Genomic DNA, 23,698 nt, shown 5'->3' with positions numbered 1-23,698 from the left:
TCATGTTTTGATTTTATTAGATTTGACATTTGTAGTTTTCAATATAGTCTCCATTATTCTCTATTTAAAACATGTAACAAAAATGTTGGCTATTTTCCGGGGCTGGAACCGATTATTTGCATTTCAGTTCTTTCAAATTGACATTCACTCATCCAAGTAAACTACGATACAAGTTTAGTCATGGAAGAAATTAACAAAGGTGGGCGCGTCAATTAATTTTGAGCGGCCGTCAACAGTCGGGATACTCTTCCGTCATAGTCAGTCCATCAAAATGTCAAGCCTAACCGCATTGTAATCATCAATCCGTCATTCGTCATTGCTCAGCAAAGTAAGCGTCCATCAATGTTTCTGTCATTCGAAGTGGGCATCCGTCAGTGCTCCGTCATTCGTCACTACGTCAGCAATGCTTAGTTTGTCTTTTTTTTTTTCAAGTTTCCCGTCAATTAACAACAAAATGGGCGTTTGTTATTGACTGATTGGCGGACCTTTAGTCAATATCGATGGAATGCCCCCCTCTGCAAATTAAACTCAAGGTACCACAGTACTTGAAATCCATGATAACATTTGTGTAAATATAAAATGTATTTCTGTAAATGGCAAAAAAATAAATAAATAAAAACTAGAAAAGTGACTGGGAAGCTGCAGGAATTGAAGGTGCCAGCACACTGGAGGTCACCCTTTTTTCAGTTATATTTTATTCGGGAGTGGTTCCAGGATCTAATTTTCAGAAGAACACTCAGAACAGTCAGGTTCACCGTTAGTTTAAGAGACCACATGGCATTCTATGACTTGTAAGACGTTTGAAGTTTGAGTCCTCATTGCATTTACTGTATTTTCCCTGTGTTCTTTTTTTTCTAGGGTTAAAGATGCAGTGGCATCCCGAGCAAAGCCAGTGGGCAGAACAGCATTTTGACATCTCTTCGACCACATGCTCCCCGGCACACAAAGCCGAGCCGTACCGTGTGGTGCCAGGCCACCTACAGTGCGCCGCCGCCTACCAGTATGCCTGGGCAAACGATGACATCTCGGCTCTCACCGCCTCCAACATGCTCAAGAAATATGCAGAGAAATATTCCGGCATCCTGGAGTTGCCGGTCTCCTATCCCGAAGCCCCCACTGTCCCAGGGGGGATACACGGACGGAAGGGTGAATCGGAACCCTGGCAGGACGGTGTCTATCCTATGAGCTGCATACCTGAGGTGGTTCCCATCCGCAAGGGCGGTGTTGCAGCAGCTCCTGAGGTGGTAACTGGTTTGTGTAGCTCTCCTGGTCTTGCCTCCAGCACTCTGAGTGAGCCCAGCTACTCCAGCAGCAGCTGTGGAAGCCACACTGCCACCACACTCCACTCATCCTCATTGCCTTCTCAGGACTTTGACGCCACTTACAGCGGTTCCTACTTGCAAAGTAGTTACAATTCACAGTCTGCTCCTGCTCCTGCCCCTGCGCATCCGTCCCCATTGCACAACTCTGTACTCCTGCAACCGCCTCCACCGCCAACTCACTCTACATTAGTCCCAGCATACAACGGAGGCTCACCAAACTTGTCTAGTTATAATTACACTCCTGCGGGATACCCTGCCCAGAACTCAGTCGGGCCTGGATACAGCACCGGAGGAGTGCCCCGACCATCCTCCTACCTCCCCTCGGGCATTGCTGCACCAACACCCCTGCCCCCTTATCCATACCATAACCATAACTTGACCCCAATCACCCCAAGCCCACTTAGCAGTTGCTCCTCCAACTTGCTGAAGAGGAAAGCCTTCTACGTGACAGGCCAGGGAGACATGGACTCTTATGCAAACTTTGGTTATGACCAGACTCGGAGCTCAACGGAAAGCCCAATGTACAGAGTGGCAGACAGCAGCAGCACAAACAGAAACTGTAATAGTCCCATTGGCAGTGGTTTTACTCGAAGTTCTGAGAAGCAGTCCACACTGCCGTCGGAGGAGCAGCAGAGAAAGTATAGCAGCCAGGCAACTCCCAACCCACTTTCTCCGTCACCCTACGTCTCTTCCTCACTCGGGGGTTCTCGCATGGCAGACTCTATCGCCAACTTTATATCCCCGGCCCTCAGTGATCAAAGTGCCGAAGATCATCGTATCCGTCACTCCCACTCAGGTGTTCTCTCCTCTTCAACCATGTCCTCCTCACGCTCTGCTGAAGAGCAGTTAAAAACCTGCGACCCGCACCTTTTAGACATGGTCACCTCTGAAATTGTTCAGCATGGCCCTCCTATGGACTGGAGTGACATTGCAGGCTTAGAACTGGCCAAAGCGACTCTGAAAGAGGAAGTTCTCTGGCCCATACTACGCCCTGACATGTTTCGAAGCTTAGGATCCATTCCACGTTGTGTGCTGCTGTTTGGCCCAAGAGGCAGTGGCAGGACATTGCTCGGCCGTTGCCTGGCCATCCAGCTTGGGGCGTCATTACTTCTACTCAGTGGGTCTACTTTAGTCACCAAGTGGCTGACAGATGGTGAGGAAATTATCCGCGCGTCCTTCCTGGTAGCTCGCTTCCGTCAACCGTCTGTACTGTTCATCAGTGAGGTGGACATGCTGCTTTCGGCGCAACTCACTGAAGAAAGTCCCGTTCACAGACTAAAGGGGGAGCTGCTTTCCCAGCTGGACTCACTTCTAATGGGCTCAGGTGTGGATGGAAGGCACCAAGTATTAGTGGTTTGCTCCACAAGTAGACCCCAGGACATAGATGAGGGGTTGCATAGGTACTTCGCTCGGCGGGTTTTGGTTTCCCTGCCCGATAGTGTAGCCAGACACCAGATAGTCAGCCAGTTTCTCACCCAATCCCAGCATAAATACTGCATGAGTGAGGAGGAGCTGGCACTGCTTGTCCAACGCACTGAAGGTTTCTCGGGACTTGACCTGTCCAGACTTTGCCAGGAAGCCCATGTGGGTCGGTTGCACGTATACACACAACAGGGCATGGAGATGGCCAGTATGATTCGGCCACTAACCTACCAAGACTTTGAAAGGCTCTTTTGTAAATTTCATGCCAGTGTATCGCAAAAAGAGATTGATATGCACACTGAGTGGAACAAAGTGTTTGGGTGCAGACAATGAAAGGACATACTTGATGTAAAGAGGCCATTTTCTTCAGGGTAGACACGTTGTGCTGTAGGGGGAAAGAAAGAAACGGACAATTAGCCTAAAGTCTCGTCTCACAGAAAATAATTCACACCGGCGTTGCAGGATTTTGTATATACACTGTCCATGTATATGTACCAGGGGTGTAACAATAGGCTACATGTATTTGATTGTGTATTTTTTGGTACAGAACATTCGGTAAGAACAGCTACAGACACCGTGACACGTAAATATCAGTGCAGTATGGGGAGAGAAAAAAACGAAAACAAACGTCGGCAATCAAAAAGCTTCTCCCGGCCTCTTCAGAGGGAGCCAAAGCAATAAATGTATTTACAGTTTTTAAATAAGAGCAGAAACGCGCTCTGTCCAAAATGTCACCCGGCCTCCCTGATTTCTCTGAAGCCATTGAGGGCAATGCTAAATGATAAGCTAACTAGCTCGTCACTGGCTAGCATGTTGGTTAGCAAAAGCTAGCATGTTGGTTAGCAAAAGCTGTGACTTTCACTCATTACAAGTACAATTATTGCTACACGAGTTCAAGGAGTAAACAATGTGACAACGGGAAAGACCACAGAAGCCATGCTAACTGCCAAAGCTAACATATACTGTATGTAAAATTGCAAAATAAACAAAAATTGAGTACGAGTAGTCTAGCCACATTACAGTGAAGAGTAAACAACTACAAATGGTAAACTAGCAAGAATATAGATTAATGAGGGAGTTACACAGTAACCACAAATGATTCAATATGGGCACACTACTTTAATTTCTTGGAGATTGGCATATTGTTACACCCCTAATATATACGATTCTTAACAAATTTATTAGACCACCTGTTAGAAAAACAAGTAGAGACCATCTGGCATTATGAAGTGCTGTAATACTGACTTTCAATTTTACTGAGCTCTCCATGCCATAATTTGACATAGTAATCAAGGACTAATATGCATTCATATTTTACCCCCACCTTCGCCCCAACAATTTTGTACAGTACAGTAAATTGGAATTTTCCTGGATAAAATAATTCAGCATTAAAAATATTTAATTTAAAGAGCTAATATATGAATGAACCACAGAAACATTTTTTTAATTGTACTGTGTTTCCAATGGTGTTAATTTTGGGAATTTGTAGAATAAACGTCCAAACCGGTGGTGGTCTAATAAATTTGTATAATGTTTATATTAGCACTGTATATATACATACATACAACTACACTTTCTTCCAAAAGTTTGGTAACAGTGAGGCCAATTCCTTTATGTGTGCTGTAGAGTGGAAAGCATTTGTTCTTGACATCAAAAACTGAATATGACATCAACATTTCAGCTTTTATTTATTTCCACATATTTACATCTGTATCAGATCACAACTTCTCCTTCTTGCTCGGATGATGACGATTAATTACTTATTTTTCTCGGGTAGACACAGCTCTCAGGTTTTCGTTTTGATACTTGTACTGGTAAATGGTACTTCATTTATACAGTAAGTTTAGTAATTATGCCACTAAATTGCTGTCAAACCCAAATGTTTTCAGCCGACAGCAAAAATAAAGAAATTGGCCACACTTTTCAATCCTTGAGGACGGTGGACACGTGAGATCTGGTGCTTTCTGAGGTGCTTTCTGATTTTCATTTGCATCATATAGTCCACATTCATAGATAGAATTGTTGGAAATGTATGAGCTTTAAACCAATGTGTTCAACCCTTGCTAGTTAGTAATGTTTTCAATATAGTTACCGGCGCAACAATATACCGGTATCCTGGGCCGTGACCCCTAAAACCAAACAGAAACTCAGGAAAACGTTTGTGAAACCTAATGTAATGTCAAGATATCTCAACAAGATGTACCAGAAGTACTAACTTGTGGACAGATCATACATATTTTATACTTTAAATTAAATTTCACAACTCCAGAGTTAATGAATCCCTCTACACCGTGGCTTTAGTCTATCTGTAGGTCGTCAGCCGCAGCAGGCAGCACAAGGAATTATTTTTATTTTATTTTTTGGGCGGGGGGGAGGCGGGATTTACAATGCAAACACTTCAAAAATTTGTTTGGGGGAGTTTTCCCCTCCCAAAAGTTAGTTGACTCACAAACCTCAATCAGAGTTTGCATGTGGACAAAAGGTCAAAGCACATATGAAAATGTACGTTTGTGTTAAAATTTCTGTGTTTGTATAGACCTGACCAAGATGGTTGCAAAGCACTGTAAGGGGTGCCTGGCAACCCACACAGGTGATAATGAATGTACAGCACTGAAAATGTTCTGATTGATGAATTACCAACACTGAGAATATATTTTTTGGTTGTTGCCAATATCAAGTTTTAAAGTCCCTGTAAAGTGAAAATAAATATTCTACATTTGACATATCAAAGAGAAGTGTAGTTAAATTGCCAGATTCGAATGATTAAAAAAAAATGGATCATTAGATGATCAAAATTGGATGCTACAAGCATCATTCTTATGCCTACACCTCCCTGCCTATCCACACGGTCTGCCCATGACATGACGAGAGGCGCTAGCCACTAGCTTGCGCGCAAGCTAACCGGGGCTCCTCTCGGGCAGCAGTTTCGACCACTGCGTCACTTGCTTGGAAATGTTTAAATTACATTGGCTGTTGTGTAAATTGGGGCATCCAGGGAAGATGTATTTCGTGGTGTAGGCACAGGATTTAGTGATAGAAATAGGACTTGTAAATAATAATGATATTAAAAAAGTAACTGACAATTGCGCCACTGACGTGCAAAATCATGTAAACTGTTAAAAACAGTTTAATGTTACAGTACATAACAATTGAGTACCATAGTTTCTAGTCTTTGCACATGTTTTTAAAAATGATCTTCAAACGTATAATGTATCAAGAAAGAAATTTATGAATTTACTTTACAGGGTCTTTCATTTCGTAAAATTATAAACTGTCTATCCCATTTGTGTTGTTTACATAATTTATATGTAGAAGGTGCGCAGGAGTCCTTGACCCAAACCACTCAGATAATTTTACATTTGGATGATTAAAACAAAAATCGAAGTAAGTAATATATATTATTACATATTACATATGCCAATGAAGTGAGTTAAGATTGGTGTTTTTTGTTTTTTTTTAATGTCCATTGTGTTGCACTGAATTGTATTTTGGGAGAGATTGTCATCTTCATTGTTTTCTTGTTGGCAGTTCTTGGGATTTATTTTAACATTTGATGTTAAAAAAATTGATTCAAGGGGGGAGGGGGGGAGGTTAGTTACGGGACGCCAGCAGCACCATATCATGTTGTTGTGTGGCCTACATTTGATGGCTAGGAAAGACAAGGAGCAGTGCAGTGGTCTATCACAGCGGAACAAAAAAACAAAATGCCAAAATTCCTCTTAAAGGGGAATAATGGTAAAAAAAAAATTTTAAAAAGGAAAGAAAGAAAAAAAAAAGGCAATTTTTTTTCTACCTCAAGGCTCTGAAAACCCCCATGGTGTTTATTTTACATCAATTATTTCGGAATGTCCTGAGGGGTGGCATATTGATGATAAAAATGTATTGAGAAGTAAAAAACAAAACAAAACAAAAAAACAGTAATAGTATGACTAATACCACCAGTTTGATGCAGGCTACCTCAAATGACTTTACTTATAACGTCTCATCCGAGTAGCCAGTTTGCATTCAACTGATGATTGCACAGAAACACACACAGTTGTATGTATAATCAACACAATCTTGTTAGTTACTTTGGTCAATGTGTATATACCTGAGCACCTTTTAACTGTTTGATTGACTTTTTTTTGCTTGTGTGTTGAATTTTCCAGTATTTTAACAAAACACCTGCTCAACTCTTAACCTGTGTGTGTCGTGTTGGTTGTAAATACATGCAAATCCAAATGTGCACTTATGAGTTTTCACATACTGCCCTTCTTGTTGACAGTCAATGTATTTTAATGTAATCCAAGGCAGCAAATGTCATTAAAAGACAGCTGACAATTTTCTTGGTGGTAAATTTTGTATGCCGTTTTTTTTTTTTTTTTAAGTAGGGGAGACCGGGGCTAGTTGTATCACTTTTTATATTTTTATATATTTCTTGGCATCAATACATCATATATAAACAAAATGTATACCAGATAAAAGTTTATTTTATTATTTTATTTTATATTAGTATATTTTTTGTATTCATCTAATTTTAATACTTTGCGCCAGTGCAGAGTTATAAGCCATCAAATAGAGCAGGCATGGCGAGATCTGGTCCTCGAGGGCCGGAGTCCTGCAGGTCTTGGATATTTCCCTTCTTCAACACAGCTGATTCATGATCAGCTCATCAGCAAGCTCTGCATAAGCCTGATAACGATTCTGTTCATTGGAATCAGCTACAGTTCAGGTAGGAAAACCTCTGAAACCTGCGTCCTGCCTTTCACAATAAAATAATTGTATACTATCAATGATTGATTAATTAATTAATTAATTAATTAATTAAATAAACGCAAAAGGGAGTGATTCCAAACAAAGCCTGAGGCTAACAAGACAAGGCACAATTGTAAAGGTCAAGACATGATCGGATGGAGAGAGCTGATTGGAGGAAGGCAGATCCATTCAGGACCAACAGATCATGACAACGTAAAATAGTAACGGCATTGCCACCAAAGCCAGAGAAACATGCAGCCTATGTACTTGCGTTATAAAGTGGCAAACTCTCTTCTTGCTCTGGGTCCAGTCAGACTCAGGTTCACCAAGCTAGCTTAAACCATCACAATTAGATTTTTCCAGCTCAACTTTCAAAGCTACTCTGAGATTTCATTTGTCTTTAATTTTGGTGTATGTGGTGCACCCCTGCTATAGGAAAGCCTAAAAAATAATTTCCAATGCGGTTTATGCTACAAAGGAGGCGGGACTTCCGACTTCCTGTTTTTCACAGATCAGCTTTGTTTCCGTTTCCTGTTTGCTACGTGTGGGGCGCGTCCCATTTCTTGAGCTTCCGCTTTTGTGCCCTCGGTTGCGCGTTCTCGTCGACGGGTGCGAGTGTGTAGTGTGTCTGCCTCAGTTGTCCAAAGCATTTCAGAGAGTCGAGACGCCCTGCGCTGTTGGGATCGGGGTGAGAGTGTTGGAACGCGGCCATTAGTGATATTCCGGGGAAAAAACTTAACTAAAATATGCGAGACAAAAACTCAGAAACTTATGAAAAATACACATAGCGTAGCTATAGTCTAATATGAGGATTCGTTGGTGGTTAATGGGACGGATTCATTCTTCATTTAAACTTTACGCGTCATACGCGGCAGCTAGAGCGACAACACTTCCTGATCCCCTATCAGCTGACTAACGCTAACCAATCAGAAGCTAGCATACTTTAGGTAAATGCAAGTGAATGACGGAGAGCAGCACATACAACACATCAACTTAGATTTACAAAACACAAGACAAATGTATGAATGTGTAAATAATAATTCTGTAAACATAAATGTACAAGTAAATATACATTTTAACAAATGAACTTAAATGCTTGATTCTCAGGGTGTCGATCTTGGCAAAGCGAGGAGTCTTTGTCGCTGGTCGTACTCAACGCTTGAAACATCATATGGTTAATCTCTCCTAATGCAATGACTATTTCCTTATTTGAAAACCCGACCGAAAAGTATTGGCACAAACATCCGAGTAGTACGCTACGTGTATTCCTCATAAGTTTCAGAGTTTTTTTTTTTGTCTCGTACATTTGCCACTTTCACGAGTTTTTGTGTGTGAGCCCAATACAGTCCGTCCTTCCTTATTCCTCCTTTGCCACCTGACTATGCTTCCCAATTATTTTATTCATTCAATCCTTCCTTTCCTTTAAAAAAAAAAAAAAATGTCTCTCTGCTTTTTCTGTGACACAACAGTTGAGGATGTACTAATTGGCTGCAGCATCTTCCCGCCGCTATGCTCATTGTGCTCCAATGCAGTCTGCTTCAGATCAGTAAGTGAATGGAATGAAATTGAGGTGGGGGTGGTGCGGTCAGGGGGGGAATTGGGGGTCGTGCCAAGGGAGGACTGAGCTTTGGAGCCATCATGTGTGGTTAATCCACATCCCACAGGACCCAAATCCTCGGTCACCTGAATGATTATTTGAGAACGATGACCTAACCCCCCCCCCCCCCCCCACTCTTAAACATGTTAGCCTTCATTCGTTGTTGTAGAGCTGCATTCTCATTATGACTTTTCCTCTCATCTTTATATCTTGATGGACTCATAGGAGAGAAAAATACACAACACACTTGCTGAGCTGAAGCAAGAACAGTTAAAAAAAAATATATATATATATTTTTTTTACTGTCATTTGAAGTCCTATCAGCCTTTATGGAAATTTTTGCTTCTGCCTTTGTTGAGCGTGTGCACATAAACACCTTTATTGTATTTTTTTCTTCCCTCTCCTGACGACGGCATCATTAGCGCATCTTGTCCAATGCATTACGCATAATTGGAATCAACATCTATTCTTGACGCTCTTGACCTTACCCTTGTTTTGCAGCAAACGTTGTCGAACCGCTGAGAGGGAATCTTAACGAGGAGAACACATGCTAAGTGCCTCGGCTTTGTTTCATCAGAGAGACAATGCGGTTCTCTTAATAGAACTTTGTTCTTCCTTTCTGATTTGGTGATTATGACAAGAGTCCATCTGTAAGACCATATCATTGAAAAAACTGATTCTTATACACAATATTCTTATATACAGAGTCATTTTTGTGATTGTTGCAAACAATTTTTCTTCAAAAAATTTACTGGTTACTAAAAATATTTTGAACATGAACAAGAAAAATAGTTTTCAACCATTAAAACTGTTTGCGAAAACACTATGACCCCAAACCGTTTAATATCCGACTAAACATCCAACGTTCAGTAGACCTCCAGATCCGTCCGTCCGTCCGTCTTCTTCCGCTTATCCGGGGTCGGGTCGCGGGGGCAGCAGCTTTAGCAGGGAAGCCCAGACTTCCCTCTCCCCAGCCACTTCAGCCAGCTCATCCGACGGGACCCCAAGGCGTTCCCAGGACAGCCGAGAGACATAGTCTCTCCAGCGTGTCCTGGGTCGTCCCCGGGGCCTCCTGCCGGTAGGGCATGCCCGGAACACCTCCCCAGGGAGGCGTCCAGGAGGCATCCGAACCAGATGCCCGAGCCACCTCAACTGGTTCCTCTCAACGTGGAGGAGCAGCGACTCGACGCCGAGTCCCTCTCGGATGACCGAGCTTCTCACCCTATCTCTAAGGGAGAGCCCGGACACCCTGCGGAGGAAACTCATTTCGGCCGCTTGTATCCGGGATCTTGTTCTTTCGGTCACGACCCACAGCTGGTGACCATAGGTGAGGGTAGGAACGTAGATCGACCGGTAAATCGAGAGCTTTGCCTTTCGGCTCAGCTCCTTCTTCACCACAACGGACCGATACAGCGTCCGCATCACTGCAGACGCTGCACCGATCCGCCTGTCGATCGGCGACAGGCGGATCTAAATGACCCTCCAGATCATTTCTGTAAAACAGATTGACATATGACGTCTAACCATAGCATTAATATGGACGTACGCTGCATCATTTGTATTTTTTTTGTTTGTTTGTTTTTTTACTTGAAAGTTTACATTTCGACGCACATGTGCTTAAGGTAAGTTGCATTAAGCTGCCCCTTTTATTTTCTTATAGCCACATTTATACTTTTTGTTTCAATGCTTTATTGTCATCCGTCACTAACATTATCAATAGCAGGAGGACCTGCTGAGCCGTCCAGACGTTCCTCAAACAAATCTTGTACACACAGAAGCAAGACTTGTCCAAAAGAAGATGCTGAGGACGTTTAACGGCTGTAATGTATATGCCAAGCCTGGAGTGGCGCTGTAGCCCAGCCACAGGGAGTTAGCGGAAAGCGTAGAAGAAGAACTTTTTTCTCTAACTTTATTGCAAAACAAACATGGCTTTGCATGTATCAAAACAACATGGAAAAAGACTAAACACAGCAGAAGTGACGATGGCGGGTGATTCAAGTTCACCATTTGTTGAAGCAAAATATTTTGCTGCATAAGCAAGCTAAGGAGGCTGCGCAAAACGACTACGACACGGCTATCCGCCATTGTTGTTGACAGACCGACGGTTCACGCGCACTCACGCGAGAATTGTCGCCTAGGTCATCAATCTGCGACAATGCGTCGTCGTCATCGAGCTGCGACCATTACGTCATCACCGGAGGAGTAGCCTGCATATGGTGAACAGACGGACGCGTACCGGGCGCGTTTTGAAAAGTGATTGGTTTCAAGCTCCGAAACCGCGCCATCGTGTGGACGAACTGCCTAAACGGTAAGAAACTTGTGAGGATACTTTAAAAGTGGCTTTCGTGTGGACTGGGCCTTAGCTTTCTCCCACATTTGAAAAACATCCATGGCAGGTGTTGTCTTCAGGTGTGAATTGAGTGTCCTCTTATGATTGGCGACTTACCAGTTCAAGGTTTACCCTGCCTCGCTCCTGAAATCAGCTGGAATAGATACCAGTTTATTGATACCCTAATTAGGGCCAGCGTTATAGAAAATGCATGCGGATGAATAATAATGAAAACTTTCCGTAGACCACAAAGATAGGACATCAAGCTGTTGTCATGGCAACACCAGAGATTCTTTTTTTTTCCTCATTATGTACCAGTGTGGACTCAAAATAAAAGCCAGTGGTCCAAATATATTGTCGCTTTTAATGAATTAAGAGCTAGCGACGAGGTGGGAAACCAGTGTAGGAGATTCTACTTTGTGCTCTGATGCAACTCACTCATCAGTCTGACCCCATTCTTGTCAAGCCCCCCCCCTCCTCCCCTCAAATTGCCCTAACCTCCCACCCCAATCCTCCAAGTCCTAAACATGGCACGTGGCATTTGCCCTGGGGCCCATCCGGGTGACAGCTGTTGATTTAGATCCCTGCAGCACATGCCAGATCAAGAGGGATTCAGTCACTCACAAATCCTGCCCCATTCTTTGACCCCCAAACCGGAGTCACAGCCATTGGACTTCTTCAAGGGGCACAATAATCAGGCCAACAGCACACATAATTGGGTTGGATTTTTTTTTTTGCCCCCACCTTTAGCCGCCCAAGATTATCGTTAGTTGCAGCCTTAATCTGAACTCTGACATTTAGCAGGTCCTGTTTAAAAATGAATTAAGTATACATAATAAAAATCACAACCTCTAATACTGCTGCGTAGATGCAAAACTAAGGAATAGAAAAGTGAAAATGAAGCACAAGGAGGAAGGCAAGTCTACTCATAGTGACATACGCTCAGTCAGAGCCCTCCAGAAGACAAGCAAGCTACTTGTCATGTCAGTCGTTCTGCTAACGCGGCTGCCCGTCCCAGAGTGACTGTGAAACACTATGGGAAGCGTCGCCATCCTCACACCCCCACGCCCCCACCCCCACATAAACAAAAGCGTTTGTGAAGGTAGCCTCCTGTGACAAGACAGGTTGTTTTTTTATCCACTGATGGATGGAGGTGGCGGCTGACACCGAAACACTCCACTGAACCTACTTGAACATCACCCTGGTGTGAGAATAATAACCTGGAAAGAACCTTATATCATTTGAATATCATCCATAAAATGCCAAAGGTGCCCTGATTGCCAAACATTTTGAAGTTTCAATCATTGAATAATTATGTGATAGCACATCTGGAAAGGATTTCAAGCATATTTCACCCAATATGACCAACGTCACCCCGCACTGCCCACGCCACCCATTGTATGGCTAATCCAATGGCAAATGCGGCTTTTGTTACCATGACAACAGGTAGCGCAGCTCGGGCATTTCCACAAAGCAAGGGCCACACAGTGTTGCCAAGCTAACGACTTTGAAATACACTGAAAGACTTTTCTGACCCTTTTATTCCAAAAAGCAATTGGATCAGAAAATCTGGTGACCTTTTTGTGGTTATTGTTGAACTCTGGTTGATGAGATGATCTCCACAGCAGGTTAAACTAGGTTTCGGTGTCAACAAAAATACAGTACAGCCGCCATAATTCAGTTCTACACATGTTTTAGGATTTGCACATGATTTCAGCAATTATCATTGTAGTAACAAATCTACGAGTTTATCTCTAGATGAATCCTTAAAATTGCTGGGTCAAATTAATACATAAAAAAAAATTGGCCGACCTGCTACTTGGGTCAATTTGACCCAAATTTGAGTTCTTTAGTGTCAAAATAGCCCAATTTTGGGGGATTGTTTTGTATCAAAATTGGGGGAAATTGTACCAGGTTGGTCCATTGTTTTGACCAAAATTGGGTTACTTTTTTTACCCAGTAGTTTTAAGCGTGTGGTGTTGAAGAATGAAGACTGATCTGAACTTAATGCATTCACTCAAATGGAATTGTGCGTCACGGAGTCCATTGTGTCATTACACTCTAAAAACAGTTGGGTCAAAAGTTACCCAATTATAGGCCAAAAATGTACCGGTCCACTATATGGTTCAATTTAACATTTTCGATAAAACAACCGAGAAAGTTGGGTCAAATTGACCCGAGTAGAGGTTCTGACCCAACTTTATGGCTCATTATATACAAAATGATTAAGAAAAATAGTTTACCCAAAGTTGGGTCAAATTGACCCAAATAGAGGACCTAACTCAATTTTCTGGGTTGTTTTATAGAAAATGATCCAATTTTTTACCCAAAGATGGGTAAAATTGACCCAAATAGAGGATCTGAGCCAACTTTATGGTTCATTATGTACAAAATGATTTAAAAAAAAAAAAGATAAATGAAAAGTTCACCCAAAGTTGGGTCAGATTTATCCAAATAGAGGACCTAACCCAATTTTCTGGATTGTTTTATAGAAAATGACCCAATTATTGACCCAAAGTTGGGTCAAATTGACCCAAATAGAGGACCTAACCCAACTTTCTGGGTTGTTTTAAAGAAAATGAAAACATTTTGACCCAAAGGTGGGTCAAACTGACCCAAATAGTCGATCTGACCCAACTTTGTGGGTTGTTTCATACAATATGACCCAATTTTTGACTCAAAGTTGGATCAAATTGGCCCAAGTAGAGAATTTGTCAAATTTTAACCCATAAAAGGGTGATTTCTGAGTGTATTAGCTGATGTACCGTATTATTAACTGTACATCAATCTTCCCTTTTCCGAGATCCACAAAGTGTGCTTTTCTGGGCCAAAGCCACACAGCTTTCCTTTCTCCTCTTTGTCCTCCCAGTAACAACAAGCAGTACCTAAATCCCTGTTTTGACTCTCAATCATCCTTGTGCCACATCTGTGAGTTATTTCCCTTAGGATGAGATTTTACTCTGTACTCGACATTGTCAGAGATACGGGGCTGATAAAGCCATATTTCACGCCTCATAAGATAATTGGCTTCAATTAGGCTTCTTGAGATCATTTCAATTAGCAGCTGTGTTTGCAATTGCTACTCCTGCAGGGTGTTCTATATCCAATCGGACTACTCTATTGCTGCCGTTGTTTCTGGCTTGATTAATTAGTCACAGATAATTAATTGATCCCATTTAGCACACACATTTACTCACGGCGGTCATATATAGCTTTAAACTATCCCCCTTAATTTATAGTGAAGGTTGTTGTGATTTTAAGGGGTTCATTGTCTAAATCTGAGCTATCATAATTATAGAGTTTAAGAGATAATCTGACCTAAATGGTTCTCTAGAATAGTAAAATAGCCAAAGCAAGTCAAATTGGATGGAGATTGCTATTGCCACAGCCTAACCAAAGATTCTCAATGGGATTTAGGCCAAAAACTCTTCAAAATAAAAGCCAATCGATTATAATTGGACGATTATTGCCCTTCAACCATCTACCAAAACAATCGGCCAATTGGGCCAAATGGCCGATTATTTTTCCCTTAAAACGTTATCGAAGAAAACCGAAGTTTCCGACACTGTGATAGTACCCTGAATGCACTATTTTGCTAGTGTAGCATTAGCAACTAGCTAGTGTGTAGCGTATGTTATTCTGTTGTCCCCCAAGCGTCCTTTAAGCTTTTTAATGACATCCCAGTTGGCGTTAACTGTAAAACTAAACACACGACGTTAGGAATTATAAAAAATATTTTAAATACAAAACATGCTTTGTTTTTAAAACATCGCTAGCCTAGCGCTAATGCTAAAAGGGAAGGGAGGATCCCATCAAATGCTAACTGGAAATTGGAATCGATTTGGGGAGTGTTTTTTACTCAAATAGCGAATATTCACAGACAAATGCTGTGGAAATACATACTCACAGGAGATAACACTACGCAAAGGCACCACTTCGTCCCAAAACATTATAGATTATATATATCTTTTTTTTAACTCATTCACTGGCATTGACGGCTATAGACGTAAAAAAATTCATTTGAACTATTTCTATTAGTTTAACATTTGTTTCACTTTTGTTAACAAGAGTGTGAAAACCTAGAAAAAAAATATTGTACGTTAAGAGCAGACATAAAATGTGTGATTAATCATGAGTTAACTATTGAAGTCGTGCAAATTAATTACAATTAAGAAATTGTATTCGCCTGACGCGACTTAAAGATTATTAAATATTTGTGGCGTCAGGCAATTAAAATTTTTAATCGTAATTAATCACATCACTTCACTAGTTAACTCACAATTAATCACACATTTTATATCTGTTTTAAATATACAATTTAAAAAAATCAAGGTTTTCATACTCGTTAACAAAAGTAGAAAAAAATGTTAAACTAATAGAAATAGTTCAAATGAATTTTTGACGTCTATACCCGTCAATGTCAGCGAATGAGTTAATGATGATTGATTAATCGCTAATTGGTATTTTTTTTCTGCCAAAAATCGGTATCCGCATCAGCCTCAAAAAATGCATATCAGTCGGACCCTACCTTAAAACATTTGATTTTTGTGGCAACACTGTCTACATCAGGGGTGGGCACACTTGGTCCTCGAGGGCTGGAGTCCTGCAGGTTTTGGATGCTTCCCTTATCCAACACAGCTGATATCTGATCAGCATACGCCTGATAACGATCCTGTTGATTAGAATCAGCTGTGTTGGAGCAGGGAAACATCCAAAAACTGCAGGAATTCAGCCCTCGAGGACCAAGTTTGCCCACCAATGGTCTACATCAATGTTTCATAAACGTTATCAAGTCAAGGCACCCTTTTTACAGTTTGAAAATCTCACATCACGGCCATGTCACATTGAACAAATTTTGAAAATGAAAACTGAGGTGGGACAAACTTTTCAATCCAACTCCAATTTCGCTTTTTCACTGCAGAAGTAGCAAAGTACTCAAATACTGATACAACTGTTGTCCTTAAGTAAAAATAAAAAAATAAATTAAAGTCTCTTTACTGCAGAAATTTAAGTAGAAAAGTAAAAAAAGAATTTTGACGGTCAATTTCATACAATATTAATTTTGGTAACTTGTCACAACAGTAAAAAATACAGCGAAGAAAAAAAAACTAATTGAAGATGTTTCATGTTCCCGTAACATGCTTTATATTTATTGTAATGCTGTAATTATGATTCTGTGTGCTTTTAATTTGCAAATCTGCATCACAACATAAAGTTGTGATAGTATGAAAAAGCGATCATTCAAACTCGTGACATGATGACATCAAACGGCACAATACAAGAAGTCTGAAGTCCATTAGCCCTCAAATGGTTGTGCTGAGATGATATTCTAGCCACAGAACACTATCAATAAATTCCCGCTCTATAAACCCATCATCTTTTCCATGCAATTATGAAATCTGTGGGAAAAAAAAGCCTCCCCTTCGATTCCTCGTGAATGTCAATTGATCGAGCGGAATTTGCATGGGAATCCATTCGGTCCGAGCCCAAAGAGCATCATTGATCAGATGAACTCAAAGGCCGCTGCGACGGTCCGCCTCCCTTTCAAAGGTTAAGGTGAAAATTAATTTGCTTGTTTGTCAGTTCAATCCTGCTATTAGGACTTGCAAATCATTTGAATGGGAAAAGCGAATGTGACTTTGATTGCCTGTTTTTTTCCCCCCACTGGATTGTGTGATCTATTGGCTCTGCCATTGTGGTTGCTGAATACAGATGGCTTCAAAAGGGAACGTTAGACATTATTCATCTAGCAAATCTCGGACACGGGAGGTTTCAGTTCTGCGTGTGGAGTTTTTCTGTATTTCAGTCCAGCGACTGGTAGTTGATTTGTCCAATTTGTAATTTGGCAAACGGTCAACAATGAAATCATAAAAGAGGCTTCAAGCTGTTTAATGTTACTAGTGTCAAACCAAACCAAACAATAGAGAACTACACTTTGAATATTTATAACAACCACATAGCTTTGTCTTAAAACAGTCCGGCAAGCTTAAAGGCCATTTTCAGCAGTAAAAAGTTAATATTTTGTGTATAATTAACTCATTCACTGCCATTGACGGTTATAGATGTCAAATATTCATATTTTTACACTTTTGTTAACAAGAGTATGAAAACCTAGAATTTTTTATTGTACATTTAAAACAGATATTACATTTGTGATTAATCCCAAGTTAACTCGTGAACTCATGCAATTAATTATAATTAAAAATTTAATCGCCTGACGCTGCTAATTTTTTAATAATCTTTTCTCTTTTTTTTTAAATAGCGTCAGGTGATTAAAAAATGTTATTGTAATCGCATAACTTCAATAGTTAACTTACGATTAATCACAAATTTTATATCTGTTCTAAATGTACAATAAAAAAAAATCCTAGGTTTTCATACTCGTGTTAACAAAAGTGGGAAAAAAATTTAAACTAACAGAAATAGTTCAAATGAATTTTTGACGTCAATAACCGTCAATGGCAGTGAATGAGTTAATGTGATAACATTATTTTTCCATGTACAATTAATGCCTTTAAAAACAATTTTTGACATCACCTGTTTTGAAGAAGTAGGTCATGACCAATCATGGCTTAGTCTACTGACCAAACCCAGAAAACAGGTGAGCCATGATTGGTCGCTACTTACTTCCTCATCACAGCTGATGTCATCTTCAGTCGACAGCAAGTGGAAAAATTGTTTTTAAAGGTATAAATTGTACATGAAAAATAATGAAGTTGTCAAATTAATTCTGGACCAAATATTAACTTTTCACTGCTGAAAATGGCTCAAAGAGTCAAGTATCCCTTTAATGCTAATAAGCAATGTAATATACAGTATTTGCATATATTCTTTATCCTCTACAACAAAATAATATTAAAGCATCTGAACGCGTCACATACAGGAGGAGCAAAAAATGAAGTGCTGTTCTTCTTTATTTGCATCTGCATCAATGTATTGGCCTACAGGACCAGCACAATGAATCGGATTGCAGCAGTAAATCATGATGCACATGCATTGCTAACTCTTATCACTCTGTTTTCATTAAGAACAATAATTAAAAAAAAGTGTTACAGGAACAAATTTATGGTATTTTCAATAGGAAGCATTTTAACTTACGAGTGTTTTTAGTTACAAGCGTGGTCACGGAACACATTAACTCATTCACTGCCATTGACGGCTATAGACGTCAAAAATTCATTTGAACTATTTCTATTAGTTTAACATTTTTCCCACTTTTGTTAACAAGAGTATGAAAACCTAGATTTTTTTAATTGTATTAGAACAGATATAAAATTTGTGATTTATCATGAGACTAGTGAAGTCATGCGATTAATTACGATTAAAAATGGTAATCGCCTGACACCCCTAATTTTTAAATAATCTTTTCTTAAAAAAAAAAAGATTATTAAAAATTGGAAAAAAATAATTACAATTATTTCATTTATTTATTAAAAAAAAATCATTATTAAAAATTAGGGGTGTCGGGTGATTAAAATTTTGTAACATAATTAATCAGAATTTATGACGTCTATAGCCGTCAATGGCAGTGAATGAGTTAAACTCGTATCTCAAGGCACCACTGTACAGTCAGTTTGACCAAATCAGCATTTGTGCCCGAGAAGTAGGTTTGGGGACCCTTGCCCCAGGGTTTTGTCCTTTTCAATGATTTTTATTATTTTTTTTGGTGTTAGATCTCTTTCCTACTGATTGTCCTCAAAGTTTGCCAAATAACTTATGGACAAACAGCACACAGGCAACTTTTGCTTTGTTACACGGAGAAGGGAAGCACGCCCGTTGTCGAGCGTGACTAATTATGCATGCAATTATGCATAATTAGTGTGGCCACTGATGTTCACTTTTTTTTTTTTTTTTGTTACTCAGTTTAGGGTCATCTTAACCTCATCTTGTTGTTCACGTATGTCATCCTTTTTATTTTCAAATGGCTTGCATTTAAAGGTCTTGACAAAATGTTTCTGAATTTTAGTTTGGCCACCGACACCCAGTGCTCCTGTCTTGTATTTTACAATGGCCGAGATCTTTTTAGTATACACACGAGGAAGAGGAGAAGGAAGGCGGCGGGCTAAAACGAAAGCGCTTATAAGTCAAGGTCCATCCATGTAGTTATTGTATGAGATGGTTCCTGTCAAGGATGACAGTTTGAAACACTTGACCCACAAAAATGAATTCTTTGCCAGGGCCAAGTGACAGCTATGAGTAATTCATTTCTTTTGAAATGTTGAGGCAGATAGAGAGAGAATGTAAGGAGAAGGCGAGTGACATGGAATTTGATAGAGCGAGACAAGAGGGACGGCAAGATAAGGAAGGAATAAAAATGAGCCAAACAAAGAGAATTTCAATATGCAAGGACAACGGGGATGGATTAGAGTGACAATATATGTTTTCATTTGACTGGAAAAAAAAAGATTCTGGCTTGTTACTCTCCATTGAGACAATTATATTTTTTTTGTACATAAAAACAAATATGAAGTACAGTATTGGTGAATTGGGGGAGAAAAAAAAATCATACTAAGCTGTGGCAGTCATTGATGAATATGTAATAATTGTATTTGGCAAATGCAGAAATAAGGACACGCTGCTTGAGCTTGCCATAGCATCAACAGCCATTCATAAAGTACACGCAATGGACGCGACTCCGACCTGTAAAGCAGATCGGTAGTAATGAACGACATTTAGGTTACTCATTTACATTAACCCTGGAGAACCCAAGAACCCTTTTCTTCTTTGGAAAATTATGAATTATACATTAAATGACTGCTATAAGTTTACTGAACACCAAAATATATGGGTTTTTTTTTTCAATTTTAACCCTTTTTTTTTTTTTTTTACTAACTCAGAGTTGCTAATTTATCAAAAAATATATATATAAAACATACTCCTAGGCATTCTGCAACATGATATGAAATGAAATAGATTAACAAAAAAAAACAGAATTTTACCATCTGATGGTTTGCTGAGAAGATGGTTTTGTTTGGATTGATTTCCGGCTCAACAAAACAGCATGTTTGTTGCCAGCCATCTTGTCACCACCACTCTGGCTCATGTAAGTGCAATATTCATCCACTAGATGGCCCCATGCAGGGGTCAGATGTGGCACTCTGGACTTTTGAAGTTAAATTTGTAAAATAAAAAAAAATAAAAAGGTCTTTCTTATTTGAGTAGCAGAATTTATTGGGGCCAAATTTGTCCCCGTGGGTTCTCCAGGGTTTTGTATTTTTCCATTTGGCTCAAAATGTATTCTAAAGAGGTACATTTAGTTTGAAATTCCTCATTCAGCCAACTGGTAAAACCTTAAGAGCTCATTGAAACTAAAATAGTTCACATTAAAGCACACAATGATGCAAATTGGTCTTGTTTTTACAAATACACTAAGCGCAGTGTACAGAGCGGCCATGCTGTCTGCATTCAAATATGTTCAGTCAGAGGTCACCCAAATTCCACCCACACTGACAATTATTCACATTGTGCTCTTAGAAATATTTCATTTAACAGAATAAAAGAAAAAGGAAATTAAATAACCTCCGGTCATAAAAAAAAACCGTGTTAGCTGAAAGACTGACGGCTTTTATAAAAGGAATGACTGGGCTTTGTGATCATCAGAATCAACTTGTGTGATGTCCATGAAAACTTTTAAATGCTAATAGTTGGACAGGCAGCGCGCATGACGGGAAAAGGAAGAAAAAAAAAAGCCTTTAAGTGCGGCGCCGTCCTTCAGATGGCGGGTGGCCGCACGGTGCGCTTTGTTGAAATTAGCAGAACTTGGCAGCGATCAACATCCTCAAATAGCGACATCTCTAATGCTCTTGTTCTCCGCAGCCCTTGAACTTAAAACAACGAGAGAGAAAAAAGGAGACGCAGGAGTGACTGAAACGTTATATGTGAGCAAAGAAAATTCTTCAAAGTAAAAATGCTTAAAATACAAGACTGGGTTGCCAGTGGAAAAATTGCTGTTGGGGGTGACCTTTTAACCTTTTGAAAAACAGGGCTTATGACGGTAAATCAGTAAAAGGACATGTGGAGAAAAGGTATATTTAAAAAAGCAAAGTACAAATACTTCCTTGCCGTTTTAAAGTAGATCTGAACTTTAGTGGCGTATTTATGCATATTTTTCCAAATTGCCTAGTTTTACTTTTACACCCTACAATAGAAAACAGATATCTGTATTTTCTGCTGATTACTTTTTCAAAACGAGTTTGCAACTTTTACTTCTGCCGATGATGACAACGTAACAAAGACAAAAAGAAGGAAAGTTGACCACAATTTAGATCTGGATTGATTACAATCAGAAGAAACTCTCGACCGATTTTGATTCTATTATAAATTCTCTTTTCTCAAAATCTCATTGGCTGATGTAATGAAATAATACAAGCAGGTTTGTTTGCTTGAACTCTTTAATATTTTCAACTTTTTTTGCGGAAGATACAGCAAATCAAATATGCATTTATAATCTTTACTGTATCCTTAGGCAGAAAAGAGGAAAACAGGTGACTTAACATACTTCTCAAAGTATGCCAAGAGACTAAAAAGCTTAATGCAGTTTGTATGAACCTATCAGATTGCCTTGGGAAATTGTTCCATTTTATTAATCCAGGGATATTTGGGTTTTTAAACCCAACTAATACAATGCCTTAAAACACTGTGTCTGAGAACAGTCAAACGAGAGCTTCAAATTTTCCGCTTCCTTTACATCCACCAAATATGGATTTATTTTTATTTTTATCCCCCCCGCTGGATAAATTCCCCAATGTATATATGACACTTTGGCTATTAACATTTAAGAATAGTTAAACGGCTCCTTTTGCATTCTTAATCCACAATCTATTGAGAATAAAACTAAACTGTTCTGTTAAAATAACAAAATCTGACATGGTTTTGCTAAAGCTCATTTTTGAAGTGCCGCATTTCTGAGAGAGTCGAAAGATCTGTGCACATCCCGGAGTGGCCAGATTGCAAAACGGGATTTATTTATTTTTCTCCTTCTCATTCGTGCATCATTCCCGCCATGATGTGCACCCAGAATGAGGCACTTTAAGCGGGCTAACCAGCGACTAAGGCCCAGTCAAAACACTGCTTGATTCATTTCATATCTCCTCCTCTCACTGTCAAAAACGAGATAAGTGGTGAAGTTATGGACTTTATTTTTTTCCTTCTAAGAGGATTTGGTAAGATGAATAGCCAGGAAGCAAATAAATGATAAAAAAACAAAAAAAAACAATCAAATTACTGGGAACTGGTTCTTCTTCTTCTTATTATTATTTTAATTCCCATCCCAATTTAAAGGGTCACATCTCAAATGACATACCAGCATGCTCGTAAGTTTAGTAACTTATGATCCGACATTTTACCGATCACAAAGCTTTTTATGAATACGCAACAATATTTCTAGGAAACCGCTCCCAACCATGTAAAAAAAAGAAGTGAACATGTTTTTGTGTAGTTACACAACGGGGGCAAAGTGACCTTAACTCTGGTGTGGGTTCAACTTCGTTCATTCTACCATTAATTCCTTCTACCTCTCTTCCCCCGAGTTGCAATTTCCAATGAAGACAACATACACTTCTGTGGTAGAAAAGTACGTGTACAGTCTATGGTAGACAATTAAATGTTGCATGATTGAATCTTGGAGAGGCCAGGAGGGCAAACTAAATATTCCTTGGCTAATTTGAAATGCGCATATTAGCCAAGTAGATTTTAAATGTAAATATGCTGTGATTACACATTGGGTGGCCCACAGGTCAAACCCAGCCAGTTAATTTTGCAGGCAAAAAGCCTTTCTCACAATTATTGCACCTGAATCTTGAATTGTTAATAACATTCTATCGCTTAATGCAGCATGTCTAAAATTCTAATTAGATGTAATACGTTTTAATATCCTAGTCTTGTACGTCTTCCTACTCCCTTTAAACATGTAAATTCTGACTTTACTAATAAAAAAACCCAAAACTTTTTAACTTTTATTTTATTTCTTTCACTTTTATTTTGTATTGAATTTATATGTTCAATAAACCACACCAAAGCAAACCAAAAAAGTAATTATTATATAAAATATATATATGCTGAGGGGGAAAAATATTTTATCTTTTTTTTTTTGGTCTGCAATTTGGTGCCCCCTCCACTAGATGGCGTTCTGGGCAACCGCCTATGCCCAGGCGAAGCTGATCGGTTTTCAGCCACAGTCCAACTGACATTTTCGCCGCAACATCACACGACTCGTTAAATCAAAGCCTTCTCATGCAATTTCCCGACCACCAAATCAATTTTGTTTAATGTTTTCCCTCCTTGAGGTGCAGCTGT

At 39.6% G+C, this 23,698-nt stretch overlaps 1 protein-coding gene across 3 annotated transcripts in view; it reads left to right on the top strand.

The window, feature by feature from the left end:
- LOC144041122 (fidgetin-like) overlaps positions 1–7,027 on the top strand; it is a 35,437-nt gene extending 28,410 nt beyond the window's left edge. For all 3 annotated transcript variants that reach the window (XM_077555265.1, XM_077555266.1, XM_077555263.1), the window contains one exon: positions 859–7,027. In XM_077555265.1, coding sequence (XP_077411391.1) covers positions 859–3,077 — 2,219 coding nt within the window. In that variant the 3' untranslated portion in view covers positions 3,078–7,027. The remainder of the gene's footprint in view (positions 1–858) is intronic.
- The last annotated feature ends 16,671 nt before the right edge of the window (positions 7,028–23,698 follow it).

This window comes from Vanacampus margaritifer, chromosome 1 (genome assembly GCF_051991255.1).
Source record: "Vanacampus margaritifer isolate UIUO_Vmar chromosome 1, RoL_Vmar_1.0, whole genome shotgun sequence".
Lineage (NCBI taxonomy): Eukaryota > Metazoa > Chordata > Actinopteri > Syngnathiformes > Syngnathidae > Vanacampus > Vanacampus margaritifer.
This window is presented reverse-complemented; position numbering and strand designations above follow the sequence as displayed.